The following is a 13,038-nucleotide window of genomic DNA, read 5'->3' as shown; positions in this document are numbered from 1 at the left end:
CTTTGAAGACCTAAATACCTGAAGAAAAAAAATCACTTGTTTGTAAGTTAAAAGAAATTATTTGAAAATAGAAAATGAAAGAACTGCATTACAAATCAAGTATCTTTTGACTAGCTTGGGAAAGGTGGTCATTTTTACAAAACAACTATTGAAACTGTAAGCAACTGAATGCTTAAGACCGCACAATCCATTAACAATGAGCACAACTCAAGAACTGCCATGTAAAGTGTTAATCCTTGCAGACATTGGAAGGTTCTATTCAATCTCTATCTTAACTGCATTCAGTCATTAAAAAAAATCATGATCTGATGCCAAGACTGGGCAAATAGCATGCAGTGCATCCTGTCTTAAAAATCAGCACTCTCTAGGATTTCAAGAATATGACTAGGTCCTTAAATATTTAGAAAATGTTGTGTCTCTAACAAAAGCTACAGTGTAAGCACGCTAGGATCTTCAAGTACACTACTGAATACATCAAATGTCAGTCAACACATCAAAAATATTGCATTTCAATCTGCTTCAGCTGGTAAAAGTTTTAAATGAGTACCTATTGTTAGAGTTTATTTTATTTCCTAGAATTGTAAAGACATACTATTTTACAACTATTGAAAATACTTTGTACTCACCTCTAACTAGTCACAGGTAAATGCAGAAAAATTTATATTACCTTGTGAAATTGCTGTTTTTGTAGGTCAAAAACACTGTATATAAAAGTTTTATTCTGCCCTGGCTGGTATAGCTCAGTGGATTAAACACAGGCCTGCAAACCAAACAACTACAGCTCGATTTCCAGTCAGGGCACATGCCTGGGTTCCAGGCCAGTTCCCAGCAGGGGACACATGAGAAGCAACCATACACTGATATTTTTCTCCCTCTCTCCTTCTCTTCCCCTCTAAAGATAAATAAAATCTTTTTAAAAAGTTTTATTCAATTAAAATATGTACCATGAGCAACAATAATTTTCTTCTAATAGGATATTAAATACTTCATTTTTATAAAAGTTCATCATTTGTTAGATAGTTTAAATTGATGAAATCCTCAATTACTTCTTCTCAGTTGGAGAATGTTATTTGTTAGAAAAATCTCAAAAATCTCCAAATAATGAAAAAGTTGGTAGTTCATTGGATAAAGGCCTGTTGACTAACATGGACATGACAAAATAGCCCAATTCAATTAATTTCATTTTAGTGGCCTGTGACATGTGAGATCAAGTACTGTCATGTGAAAATGTGGGTTCATGTTTATTAACCAAAAGATATTTTTTAAGTCAGATTTTTTAGGCCTGATTTTAGCTTGTCAATATGCTGCTGTTATTGTTTCATCAGGGTTTAAACAGTAGTGATTAATTATCCCTTTCACAGATGACCACATGGTCTTCAGAACTTTTTTGGTCCCAATGAAGATGGTGCAAGTTTGGGAGCCTCACCAACATCCAACCATCGTATACATTGCTATCAACTGTCATATAGTATCCTGGGGGTTTTTTGGTCATGGGTTATGATCCACTCCCACAACTGGATTTCTGATGTTTTGAATCTTAATTAGTTCACCTCCAGCTGTCTCCATTCTTTATCATCTCTCAAGAGGATACTCTCAGGTCCATTTTTATACTTTCCCCAGTCAAAGCAAAAACTGCTGTAAGGCCTTAAATTGTTGTTCGTAAGTTAGCTTACACCTTAGCTATTAATTGACCTTTGCTTAAAATGAATTTTGATCTCCCTTAAGGCTCATTTTTTAATTCACCTCCCCAGAAGAAGATTTTTCAAACTGTCAGTGAGTTGTTCTTTTGCCAGCAGAGTGCTCCAAAGACAAATTTATGTTTCTACCTATCTCATTTGCAATATGTTCCAGATTGGAATCATGTTTTTAAAAGTATTCACAATTCTCCTAAGGATACTATATTATTTATTTCTCTGGAAAACAGTAACAAAACAACCAATAATCAAAGAAAATGAAGAAAAGCCTAATACTGTTACAATTCTATATAGCACAACTAAAAACATACTTTATATCAACTCTAGTAACTGAAGTTAATTTTCGACTGATCTAATATTACCCATTTCATGTGGTACAATCCACAAGTTAATCAACAAATACATACTGAACATCTACTATAGGCTAACACTAGTCTCATATCTGTACAAACAGATATCCTGAAAAGACTGACTTGAAACATGAAAGTCACTAATTTCAAGGACCCTAGTCAGGGAGCAATATGATGTCATAATTTGTTATTTTTAAAAACATCTATTAAAATGTACACTTTCTTCCACGTGAGAGCTACAGATATTTTTTCTGAAAACATGTTAAATGAATCCTCGAAAAAGTTTTCGAAATAAACGTTCAGTATGTTATTGCCAAAGTTCAGCACTGAAATACACACTTTTCAATGGTTCTAACTTTTAAAAGTCAAAACTTGCCTACATTTGCTATATATTATTTTGAAACTTCAAGAGGCTTTCATGATTAAGAACAACTAGCATTTACTTGTATAGTACTTTCTAAAGCACCCTCATATACATTACTTTCATTTAAGATAGCAAATGAAGACAATACAAAATTTGCACTAGTAATGAAGTGGAATAGTAGTAAAAACTAAAAAGTAAATAATCTCTTTGCATGTGCATTTAAAAAAATACTGTAAAACATTTAAAAGCCTGTGTCACTGAACCTTTGTAATACGCAGGGGGAGAACAACCCACTTCAGTTAATGCCTGTGATTAAGCATCACTGCCCACTGCAGGTGGACCAAAAGTTTCTCTAGTGCGCATTAACTGGACATCTTTCTCAGCCATACAAGTATCACAGCCCCATACTGCTGATGCTTCTGCTGTTAGCAGGCCATAAGCTGTTTCAGTCATTCCAGTGCAGATCCGATGAAACCATTTCTGGCAAGACGCTTCACATAAGATGGCATCCTGATCATCATTCACTTCGTTTGTACAAATTCCACAAGGATACACTGGGTCGGAGGAAGAATGGCCATGACGGCTTGGGTGGAGAGAGGATTTATTGCTTTTTTCAGTGGTGCACGTGTCTGTTGCACCTCTAGGTTGACGTGGCTTATTCTGTGTCCCATTTGCATGGCTGTTGTTTGTAGCTTCAGTGCTACTTGAACGGCTATTCTCTTGATTTACTGCATTGTTTCTATTAACGTTTTTTAATTCAATATTACTCTGATTCACTGTGTCATCCATATTTAAGTGAGGTGGATGAGCAGAGGAATTTTGATTAGTGTTTTTGGTTGCTCCTTGATTAAAGTCTGGTTTTGGGGGTGGTGCTTTTGCTTGACCAAAAGTGTTTGGGGGAGGAATAAAAGAATGATTAGATTCTAACGGAGAAGTAAAATTTGAATTATTTCCAGGGACAAAGTTAGATGCCAAGTCAGGATTAGATACCTGGCCAGCATTCTGTGGAGGAATCTGATTGAAGTTTTCAGCAGGATTTTGTCTGAAATGTTGACTAGGTATATTAACATTCTGACTTAGTGCATTATTGTAAGATGGATTTCCAAAACTTGAATTATCATGTGGCCCAAAGTTAAAAGCATGAGGCCGATTAAAACCCATGCCCAGAGGATTCTGAGGAAATGGGTGTGGTTGATTCCTGAGTGAGTAAGGACCACAGTATGGGGCAGACATTCTTGGAGGAACATGAGGTGGCATTCTGAATGTGCTATAGCCTCCAAAACCAGGATAACCAGGGCCAAGATATGGATTTGATGAAGGTAGTGGTTTATAGGAGATAGTATTATAGTTGTCATCAAATGGATTAGCAGCCACTAGATGGTCAGAGTTTGGATTCGGTGGTGGAGCATACTCAGACAGTGGAGGAAAAGAAGGCCCCTGAAATGAGAATATAAAGTAAAATACATGTTTTTGATTAAAAAAAGTCACTAAAATTGTCTTGTTATAAAATCTTAACACTTATGAACCTAGTTTCAGTCAAATTTCTCTTGTAGTGAAATAGAATTTAATTCTTCACTTAACTTCTGGGTTGGCCAATATTGGGTTGGCCAAATAGTTTGGGTTTTTTCCCCCCTAGATGGCTCTAGTAGGGCTTAGTTGTCTTTAACTTCACTCTAAACAATTTTGTTAGATTGTATTGCAACAGCTGTCATATCAGCATGCAGTTAAAAAACACATAAAATTGGTGAATTTTTGTGTGGCCATTTTTATATTAAAGATGGAAGAAAATAGCCAACATTTTCAGGATATTATGCTGTTTTCAAGAAAGGTAAAACTGTAACTGATATGCAAAAAGATTTGTGCAGCGTGTGAAGAAGGTGTTCTGACTGACTGAATGTGTCAAAAGTGGTTTGTAAAGTTTCTTGCTGGAGATTTCTCTCTGGATGATGCTCCATGGTCAGGTACATTAGTTAAAGTTGATAGTGATCAAATCGAGATATTAATTGAAAACAATCAAGATTATAGCACACAGAAGATAGCTGACATTTCCAAAATATCCAAATCAATAAAGTTATTGGTGAAAATGAAAAATATGTCTTTTATTTTATAGAAAAAACTAGACAGACTTTCTTGGCCAACCCAATTCTTATATAAAATTACACTTAATGATATAAATATGTAGGTTTCTTTCACTTAAAAAAGGAACTAAGATAAGCTTTTCTGAGTGCAAAATCCATTGTCACTTCAAATTCTGAAAGTATTTAACCTTCAAAAGAAAATTCATTATAATTTTCATTTAATATGTTTGCCTATAACTCTAGAATATTTCACTTAAAATTCTAACTAAAAATACCTTTTATACTCCTAAATAACCATAAAATTAATAATAAACAGGATCTAAAATTTTTTTCTAGCTTAACTTCAGGGAATAGTTATTAACTTATTCCCAAAGCACTAAGCTCGAGGCCTCAGAATGGAAAAATAAATGGCCAGTTTTAGTCACACAATGCAAAATTAATAGATGGTGGCCAAAATGGAAAAAAAGTCATTGGTGCACACATCACACTTATTGGTGCAGTCTTTATCATAAAAAAGAACTTATAGAGAATAAAGCCATGAAAGCCTGTATTTATAACTGCTTATTAAAACCACAGGTTATAGACAAAAGATACCTCCACCATGACTGCTTCATGATACACACTTGCTACTGCATTATTATAATAGCTGAACATTATTACTTCAAGTTAAACTTATGTCCAAATATATTTTCAGCCTTTTAAAAGAATACAGGTATTGATGTCTTTTAAATTATACTTAAGAATAAGCATTTTAATTTGTCTGCCTACACTTCCCTCTTGGAATATCCAATCTAGGTTTACAGTCCAGCACCAGCCACTAGCTGCAGAGTAAAAAAAAAATACAATCATTGCAGAGTTAATTCACTCTTTGCTTCTGAATGAGAACAGGAAACAATACACATGACCACATTTAAGTTTACCTCATCAACCTGATCATATCAGCAAAGAAAAACTGTTATTACAAGAAAAATGTCAATTTACCTGTGTATTTGTCTTTCTTTTTTTCTTATCTGGGCTTCCCAGTTGTACACCTGGTCCTCCTAACCCATCCAGTCCACTATCACCACCTGAAAATAAATAAAATCCAGATAGTATTCTAAGTGAAATCACTTTATATATCTCATAGCAATATCTATTATAATTGCCTATTTATACATTTTCTACTTTTGTTAGATAAAAGCAATACTAAATTTTTATTATCTTTGTTCTTCAAAAAATCTTCCCCATATCCAAAGTTTGGGGGTTTGGAGCTTTTTCAGTGAAAAAGAAAGTCTCCCTCCTGCCTTTAAACCTTCAGTCACATGGTTCCCTGTCCCTGAGGCAGTCATTGCTGTTAGATTCTGGTCTACTTTCCAAAGATAATCCAGATAAATTCCATTATAATACATAACCTTTTGGTTACAAATGGACACAAATGCTGGTACGTATGCGATACACAATGGTCTGTACCATGCTTAGAAACCATTCCATGTCATTACATACTATATTACATAACTGCTCCATTCTCTAATAACTGAGTAGTATTTCATAGTATGATTATACGATAATTCATTAAACTTCTCCTCCCCCATTGATACCTACATTGTTTTCAAATCTTTGCTGTTCTGGAATGAAAATCCATGTATACATACCTTTATATGCAAGTAATTTCTAGAACTGTGCATTTTAATTCTTAAAGGGGATTATTTACTCAAAGTGTATGATCAAGCAAAGGCAAAACCTTGACTGTGAATCTAAGAGATTAACAAAATTTATCAATGGAACTTTTTCCATTAAAAATATTATAGAAAATTCTGAACATATACAAAAGGAAATAGAATAAAAGTATGTACATGCATATACAGAAACACACTTGTAATGGATTAATAAATGAATTCAATGAACTGACAGAATAGAGACCTGCTCATTCATATACATGGGCTCTGGGAAAGGAATATTTTATTTATTTATTTATTTTTAAAGATTTTATTTAGCCCTGGCTGGTGTAGCTCAGTGGATTGAGCGCGGGCCTGCGAACCAGACAATTGCGGTTCCATTCCCAGTCAGGGCACATACCAGGGTTGCAGGCTGGTTCCCTGCAGGGGATGCATGAAAGGCAACCATACATTGATGTTTCTCTCCCTCTCTCCTTCTCCCCTTCCCCTCTAAAGATAAATAAATAAAATCTTAAAAAAAAAAAGATTTTATTTATTTATTTTTAGAGAGGGGAAAGGAGGGAAAAAGAGAGAGAGAAATATCAATGTATGCTTGCCTCCCTCATGGCCCCCACAAGGACCTGACCTGCAACCTAGGCATGTGCCCTGACTAGGAATTTAACTAGGGACCCTCTGGTTTGCAGTCCCAGCTCAATCTAATGAGCTACACCAGCCAGGGCTAATTATATTTTATTGATTATGCAATTGTCCTGATGTTTTCTCTTTTGCTCCCCTCCACCCAGCAACCCCCATTCCCTCAGGCAATCCCCACACCATTGTTCATGTCCATGGGCCATGCATGTAAATTCTTTGGCTACTCTATTTCCTAGACTATCCGCTACATCCCCATGGCTATTCTGTAACTACTCATTTGTACTTCTTAATCATCTCACCTCTTCACCCATTCTCCCACATTCCCCTCCCATCTGGAAACCATCAAAATGCTCTCTGTATCTATGACTCTGCCTCTGTTCTTCTTGTTTGTTTAGTTTGTTTTTTAGATCCAATTGTTGATAGGTATGTATTTCTGCCGTATCATTATTCCTAGTTTTGATCTTCTTTTTCTTAAGTAAGTCCCTTTATCATTTCATATAATAATGGCTTGCTGATGACGAACTCCTTTAGTTTTTTCTTGTCTGGGAGCTCTTTACCTGTCCTTCAATTCTAAATAATAGCTTTGCTGGGTAGGGCAATCTTGGCTGTAGGTCCTGCTTTTCATGACTGCCAATACCTTCTAGCCTGCAAATTTCTTTTGACAAATCAACTGACAGTCTTACGGGAACTACCCTGTAGGTAACTAACTTCTTTTCTCTTGTAGCTTTTAAGATTCTCTCTTAATCTTTAACCTTTGGCATTTTAATTACCATATTTTGCCATGTACAAAGTGTGATGTGTGCACCAATGACTTTTTTTCCATTTTGGCCACCATCTATTAATTTTGCACGTTTTTGGACCAAATTTTCAGGAAAAAAATTTTTAATCTCTTAATCTGTTTATTTATTTGTATTTAGAAATGAAACTGATTATTATATTTTCAGGTATTATTTTGCATATGGATGTCTACTGCTTTGTAGAGTTACACTTTTAACATATACACATAAATAAAAGAAGAATGTTTATATAGAATCAGAATTAGCACTACCCATGTATAAAGTGCATCCTTATTTTCCCTCAAAAATTTGGGCAAACAAGTGCATATTACACACAGTAAAATACAGTATGATGTGTCCTGGAGTGGTCCTCTTTCCATCCATCTTGTTTAGGACTCTCTGTGCTTTCTGGCCTTGCATGTCTGTTTCCTTCACCAAATTAGGGAAGTTTTTTTCATTATGTTTTCAAATAGAGTTCCCATTTCTTGCTCTTGCTCTTATCCTTCTGGCCCCCTATGGTGCCAATGTTGGACCTCTTGAAATAGTCACAGAGGCTGCTTATACTATCCTCATTTTTTTTGGATTCTTTGCTCTTCTTGTCAATCTGATTGTTTGATTTTTAATTCCTTATGTTCCATATCACTGATTTTATTCTTGGCTTCATACACTCTACTGTTGTTTCCATTTAAATTGTTCCTTATTTCAATCAGTGTATCCATTTCTGACTGAATCTTTTTTGTGCTGTTGAGGTCCTAAGTTCCTTGAGCATCCTTATGACCAGTGTTTTGAACTCCACATCTGATAGATTGCTTATCTCCATTTTGTTTAGCTCTTTTTCTGGAGTTTTAATCTGTTCTTTCATTTGGGCCATGTTTCTTGTCTCCTTATTTTGGGAGCCTCCCTGTGTTTGTTTTAGGTAGAGCTGTTGTGATTCCATATGTGGTAGCCTGGCCTAATGTAGTAGGTGTCCTATAGGGTTCTGTGGCACAGCCTCCCCATCATCTAAGCTGGGTATTCGAGGTATGCCCTTTGTGTGGGCTGAATACACCCTCCTGTTGTAGTTGAGCCTTGGTTGCTGTTAGCAGATCAGTCGGAGGCATTTACCCTGGCTAGTCAGCTGCAAGGACTGTCTGTGACCACTTACCACCAACCTCTGCTCTCCATGGAAGATCAGCTAGCTGTACAGGGGCAGGGTGGTGGTGCTCTGACATGGTCTGTAGCTGATCACTGGGTGCACTGGCCCTGGAGATTCCAGTCTGAATGAATGTGGCTTTTTTAATTCCGTAGTGGTCACACTTCCACTCAACTAGACTTATGATGGTTCTGAGTGATAATTGTTCTATATTTTAATTGTTATTTTGATATTGTTGTGCAAAGAGGTGAGCCATTTCTGTCTATAATACTATCTGGACTGGAAGTCTCTGGGAAAGAAATATTTAAACTGAGACCTGATTTAAATAAATCTTTCATGTGACGAGTTGAAGGAAGACTCTTCAAGTTGAAGTAGACAAAACAGTGTATGTAAAAATTCTTAAGTACAAAGGAGCTTGATGTGTTTGAGAAACTTCAAAGAGGTCAGTGTTTTTTAAGAAACTATGGAGGGTATCTCTAGAAGAAATTGAAGAGATAGTCGTAGACCAGATCATTTTAGATTGTTATGGACTGAATGTCTCCCCGCCACAATCCATACACTGAACCCTTAACTCATTTGGTGGTTTTTAGAGGTGGGTCCTTTGGGAGGTACTTAGGGTTACATTAAGTCATGAGGGTGGGGTTCTTATGATGGGATTGGTAGCCCTGTAAGAAGAGGAAGAGAGAGCAATCTCTCTCTTTTCCTAGGTGCAAACACCAAGAAAAGACCATGTGATGACACAGCAAGAATGTGGGCATCCTGAAGCCAAGAAGAGAGCTCTCACCAGGAACTGGAATGACTGGCACTTAGCCTTAGATTTCCCAGCACCCAGACTGTAAGAAAATATATTTCTGTTGTTTAAGCCATCGGTCTATGGTTTTTGTTATGGCAGCCCAAGCAGACTAAGACCTAGTTTATAATAAGACAGTTGGATTCTATTTGAAGAACAATGGATGATCATTTAAGGATTTTGAGCAGGAAAGTGATATGATTTATGTTTTTAAAAAGATTCCATTAGCAGTTGTGTTGAGAATAAATTGGTGATGGGATGGGGTAGAAGCAGGGAGACCAGTAATGATATCTTTACAATAGTAGTACAGGAAAAGAAATGGTACTTGTCATAAAGAGAAGCCACTGTGTTGGAGATAGTTTCCCACATAACAAAACACAAAGAATATTTCTATAAGAGCCACTTAGAGAATCTTAATTAACACAGATGAAAACCTATGACAGACGATAACAAAACTTAGGAAGGTTTCTGCATATTAAATTAATAATTAAACATTAAGAGCTTTCTTATATACAAATTACAACCAGCTAAAAGATAAAATAGAGGAAAAGTTTCCATTTACAGGAACAAAACTAAACTGAACTAAAATAGCTAGCAATAAACTTAAGAAATGCCTAAGATCTGTATGAATAAAAACTTTTAAAAGCCCATTGAGAGATACTGAGGAAGAATTCTAATACTAAGTGGAAAGGTATTACCTGTTCTGGCTAACCATCTAGAATAAAATAATATTTTGTTCTACCTCACTTATTATCCCAAATAGCTTTGTTGTGATGATCTCAGAGACACTAGCACCAGGTGTCTGAGTCCCAGGCCCAAAGGACCCATTCTCCATGCTCAGAGGCATTAATACCAGCTTAAGCAGCACTCCCTTCTCAGAGATTTGCATTTAAACTCCTGTGTATTTATATATTTTAGTAATTCCAAACTCTCCTTTGTCCCACAGTCTTAGGAATGGTAGTTGCTTTCCACAATTGACACCTGAGAAAACTTTTGCAGTCTAGTTTACCACTTCAGTTTAATAACACTTAACAATACTTCATATTAAATATTTTCTGTTAAAAACAACTGGTTTCTGTCTCCTGACTAGACTCTGGTACATATCTCAATTCCCATCAGCCAGAAACTAACATTACTACTAAGTTAACCTAATTCCAGACACTTAGCTTACTATCTACCTACCAACTTTTCCTTTTGCATATATAGGGTAAAAGCAATACCTTTTCAAGAATATGGTACTTTTAAGGGACTTCCACCAAGATGGAGGCATAGGTGGAGGTACCGTGCTTCCTCACACAACCAAGTTTAGAGACAACTAAATATTAGCAACAGAAAACACAGCCAGAACACAGAAAATTGAACTTTTCGCAAGTCTGATAACAACAAATTCTTCAGCCTGACCAGTAAGAGGGGTGAAACCAGCAGCTGGAGGAGTGGGGTTGCACAGGAAAACTCCGTCAGACGGACTCGGGTGCGAGGAACCCAGGCGCAGGGTTGGACCTGGTGGGCAACTCAGCGAGCGACCGCGGGGAAACAGCAAGGGAGCAGGGCTGCGGGTTGACTGTGGTCTCGCATCCGTGTGTGGATAGACAAGCGAGGGAGTGGGCGATTGGACCAGACCCAGCAGGCCCCAGTGGCGAGCTGCAGCAGAGGGTGCCACCATTTCCTCGCTGTGACCCCGCCTCCACATACAGCGTCATAACCCAGGGACCTAAGTGGCCCTGCCCTGGTGAACCACCTGAGGCTCTGCTCCTCACCCAGCGGTGCGAGAAACAGCAGAGGGGGCCGCCATTTCCCGCTCTGACCATGCCCCCACATACAGCGTCACAACCCAGCGACCTGGGAGTCCAAAACTCCCCTCCTCATACTTAACAGGCATGAACAGAACACAAATGGCTCAAGAAGAACTCAAAGCCCCAGAGCCTATAAACCTAAGTGATGAAGAAATAGCAAAACTGTCAGATGCGCAGTTTAAAACACTGGTGATCAGGATCCTCACAGAACTGGTTGATTATAGCCACAAATTAGACAAACATAGGAAGGCGAAACTAATTGAAATGAATGGAATTACACAGGAAATCAATAGCGATGAAAAGGAAACTGGGTCTCAAATCAATGCAGTGGACCAGAAGAAAGCAAATAATGGCCAAACAGAAAAGAGTCAAGAAGCAAGAATTCAGAAAAATGAGGAGAGTCTTAGGAACCTCCAGGACATCTTTAAACATTTCAACACCCGAATTATAGGGGTACCAGAAGGGGGAAAGGAACACCCACCAGTGGAAAACTTATTTGAACAAATAATAAAGGAGAATTTCCCCAATCTGGCAAAGGAAATAGACTTCCAGGAAACCCAGGAAGCTCAGAGAGTCCCAAAGAAGTTGGACCCAAGAAGAAACACACCAAGGCACATCATCATTACATTAGCCAAGATTAAAATGAAAGAGAGAATCCTAGAAGCAGCAAGAGCTAAGGGGACAGTCACCTACAAAGGAGTTCCCATCAGACTGTCAGCTGATTTCTCAAAAGAGACCTTACAGTCAAGGAGGGGCTGGAAAGAAGTATTCCAAGTCATGAAATCCAAAGACCTACAACCATGATTGCTCTATCCAGAAAAACTTTCATTTAGAATGGAAGGACAGATAAAGTGCTTCTCAGATAAGATCAAATTCAAGGAGTTCATCATCACCAAGCCCTTATTATATGAAATGCTAAAGGGACTTATCTAAGAAAAAGAAGTTAAAAAAACATGGACAGTGAAAGGACAAAAAAAAAAAAGAATAAGGTACTTTTAAAATTATTTATTTATTTATTAAAGATTATTTATTTATTTATTTATTTATTTATTTTTAGATAGGGGAAGGGAGGGAGAAAGAGAGAGAGAGAGAAATATCAATGTGTGGTTGCCTCCCACATGGCCCCAACGCTGGCTTACAACCTAGGCATGTGTCCTGATTGGGAATTGAACCAGCAACCCTTTGGTTTGCAGCCCGTGCTCAATCCACTGAGCTATGCCAGCCAGAGCAGGGTACTTTTTTTAAAAAATGGAAGCATTAAATTAAATTTTTACTGAGATTTAATAAAAGAAAAAAGAGAGAAGTTAAACTGAAAATATGCTAAATATCTCTTCACCAAAAGAGAAATTTAGGAAAAGAATTCCCTAAGGCTAAGAAAAGACATTAAGAAAAGCACTAGCAAAAGAACAGACACATAGATGAATGGAACATAATAGAGAGCCCAGAAATAGACCCATATCACTATGGTCAATTAATATTTGACAAAGGGGGCAGGAGCATAAAATGGAGTAAAAATAGCCTCTCCAATGATATTGGGAGATCTGGACAAGTATATGCAAAAAAAAAAAAAGAAACTAGACCACCAATGTACACCATATACCTAAATAAACTCAAGATGGAAAAGAGAATTAAATATAAGACATGACACCATAAAAGTCCTAGAAAACTTTTGGAGGCAGGAAAATTTCAGATATCCCACGCAGCAATATTTCCACTGATACATTCCCTAGGGCAAAGGATATGAAGGAAAAATAAACAAATGGGACTGCATCA

General features: G+C 37.0%; 1 protein-coding gene across 1 annotated transcript in view; it reads right to left on the bottom strand.

Annotated features, from left to right (window-relative positions):
• Positions 1-1,162: 1,162 nt before the first annotated feature.
• The window catches only part of PYGO1 (pygopus family PHD finger 1), a 32,779-nt gene continuing 20,903 nt past the window's right edge, over positions 1,163-13,038 (bottom strand). Inside the window, exons 2-3 of the mRNA XM_037151117.2 lie at positions 5,468-5,553; positions 1,163-3,845 (exon numbers count right to left, since the gene is read on the bottom strand). Of these exons, the coding sequence (XP_037007012.1) occupies positions 2,721-3,845; positions 5,468-5,553 (1,211 nt within the window). The 3' untranslated portion in view covers positions 1,163-2,720. The remainder of the gene's footprint in view (positions 3,846-5,467; positions 5,554-13,038) is intronic.

Source organism: Artibeus jamaicensis, unplaced genomic scaffold (genome assembly GCF_021234435.1).
Source record: "Artibeus jamaicensis isolate MK-2021 breed Jamaican fruit bat unplaced genomic scaffold, CSHL_Jam_final contig_548, whole genome shotgun sequence".
Classification (NCBI taxonomy): Eukaryota; Metazoa; Chordata; class Mammalia; order Chiroptera; family Phyllostomidae; genus Artibeus; species Artibeus jamaicensis.
The sequence above is the reverse complement of the archived record's forward strand: the minus strand, read 5'-3'. Positions and strand labels throughout refer to the sequence as shown.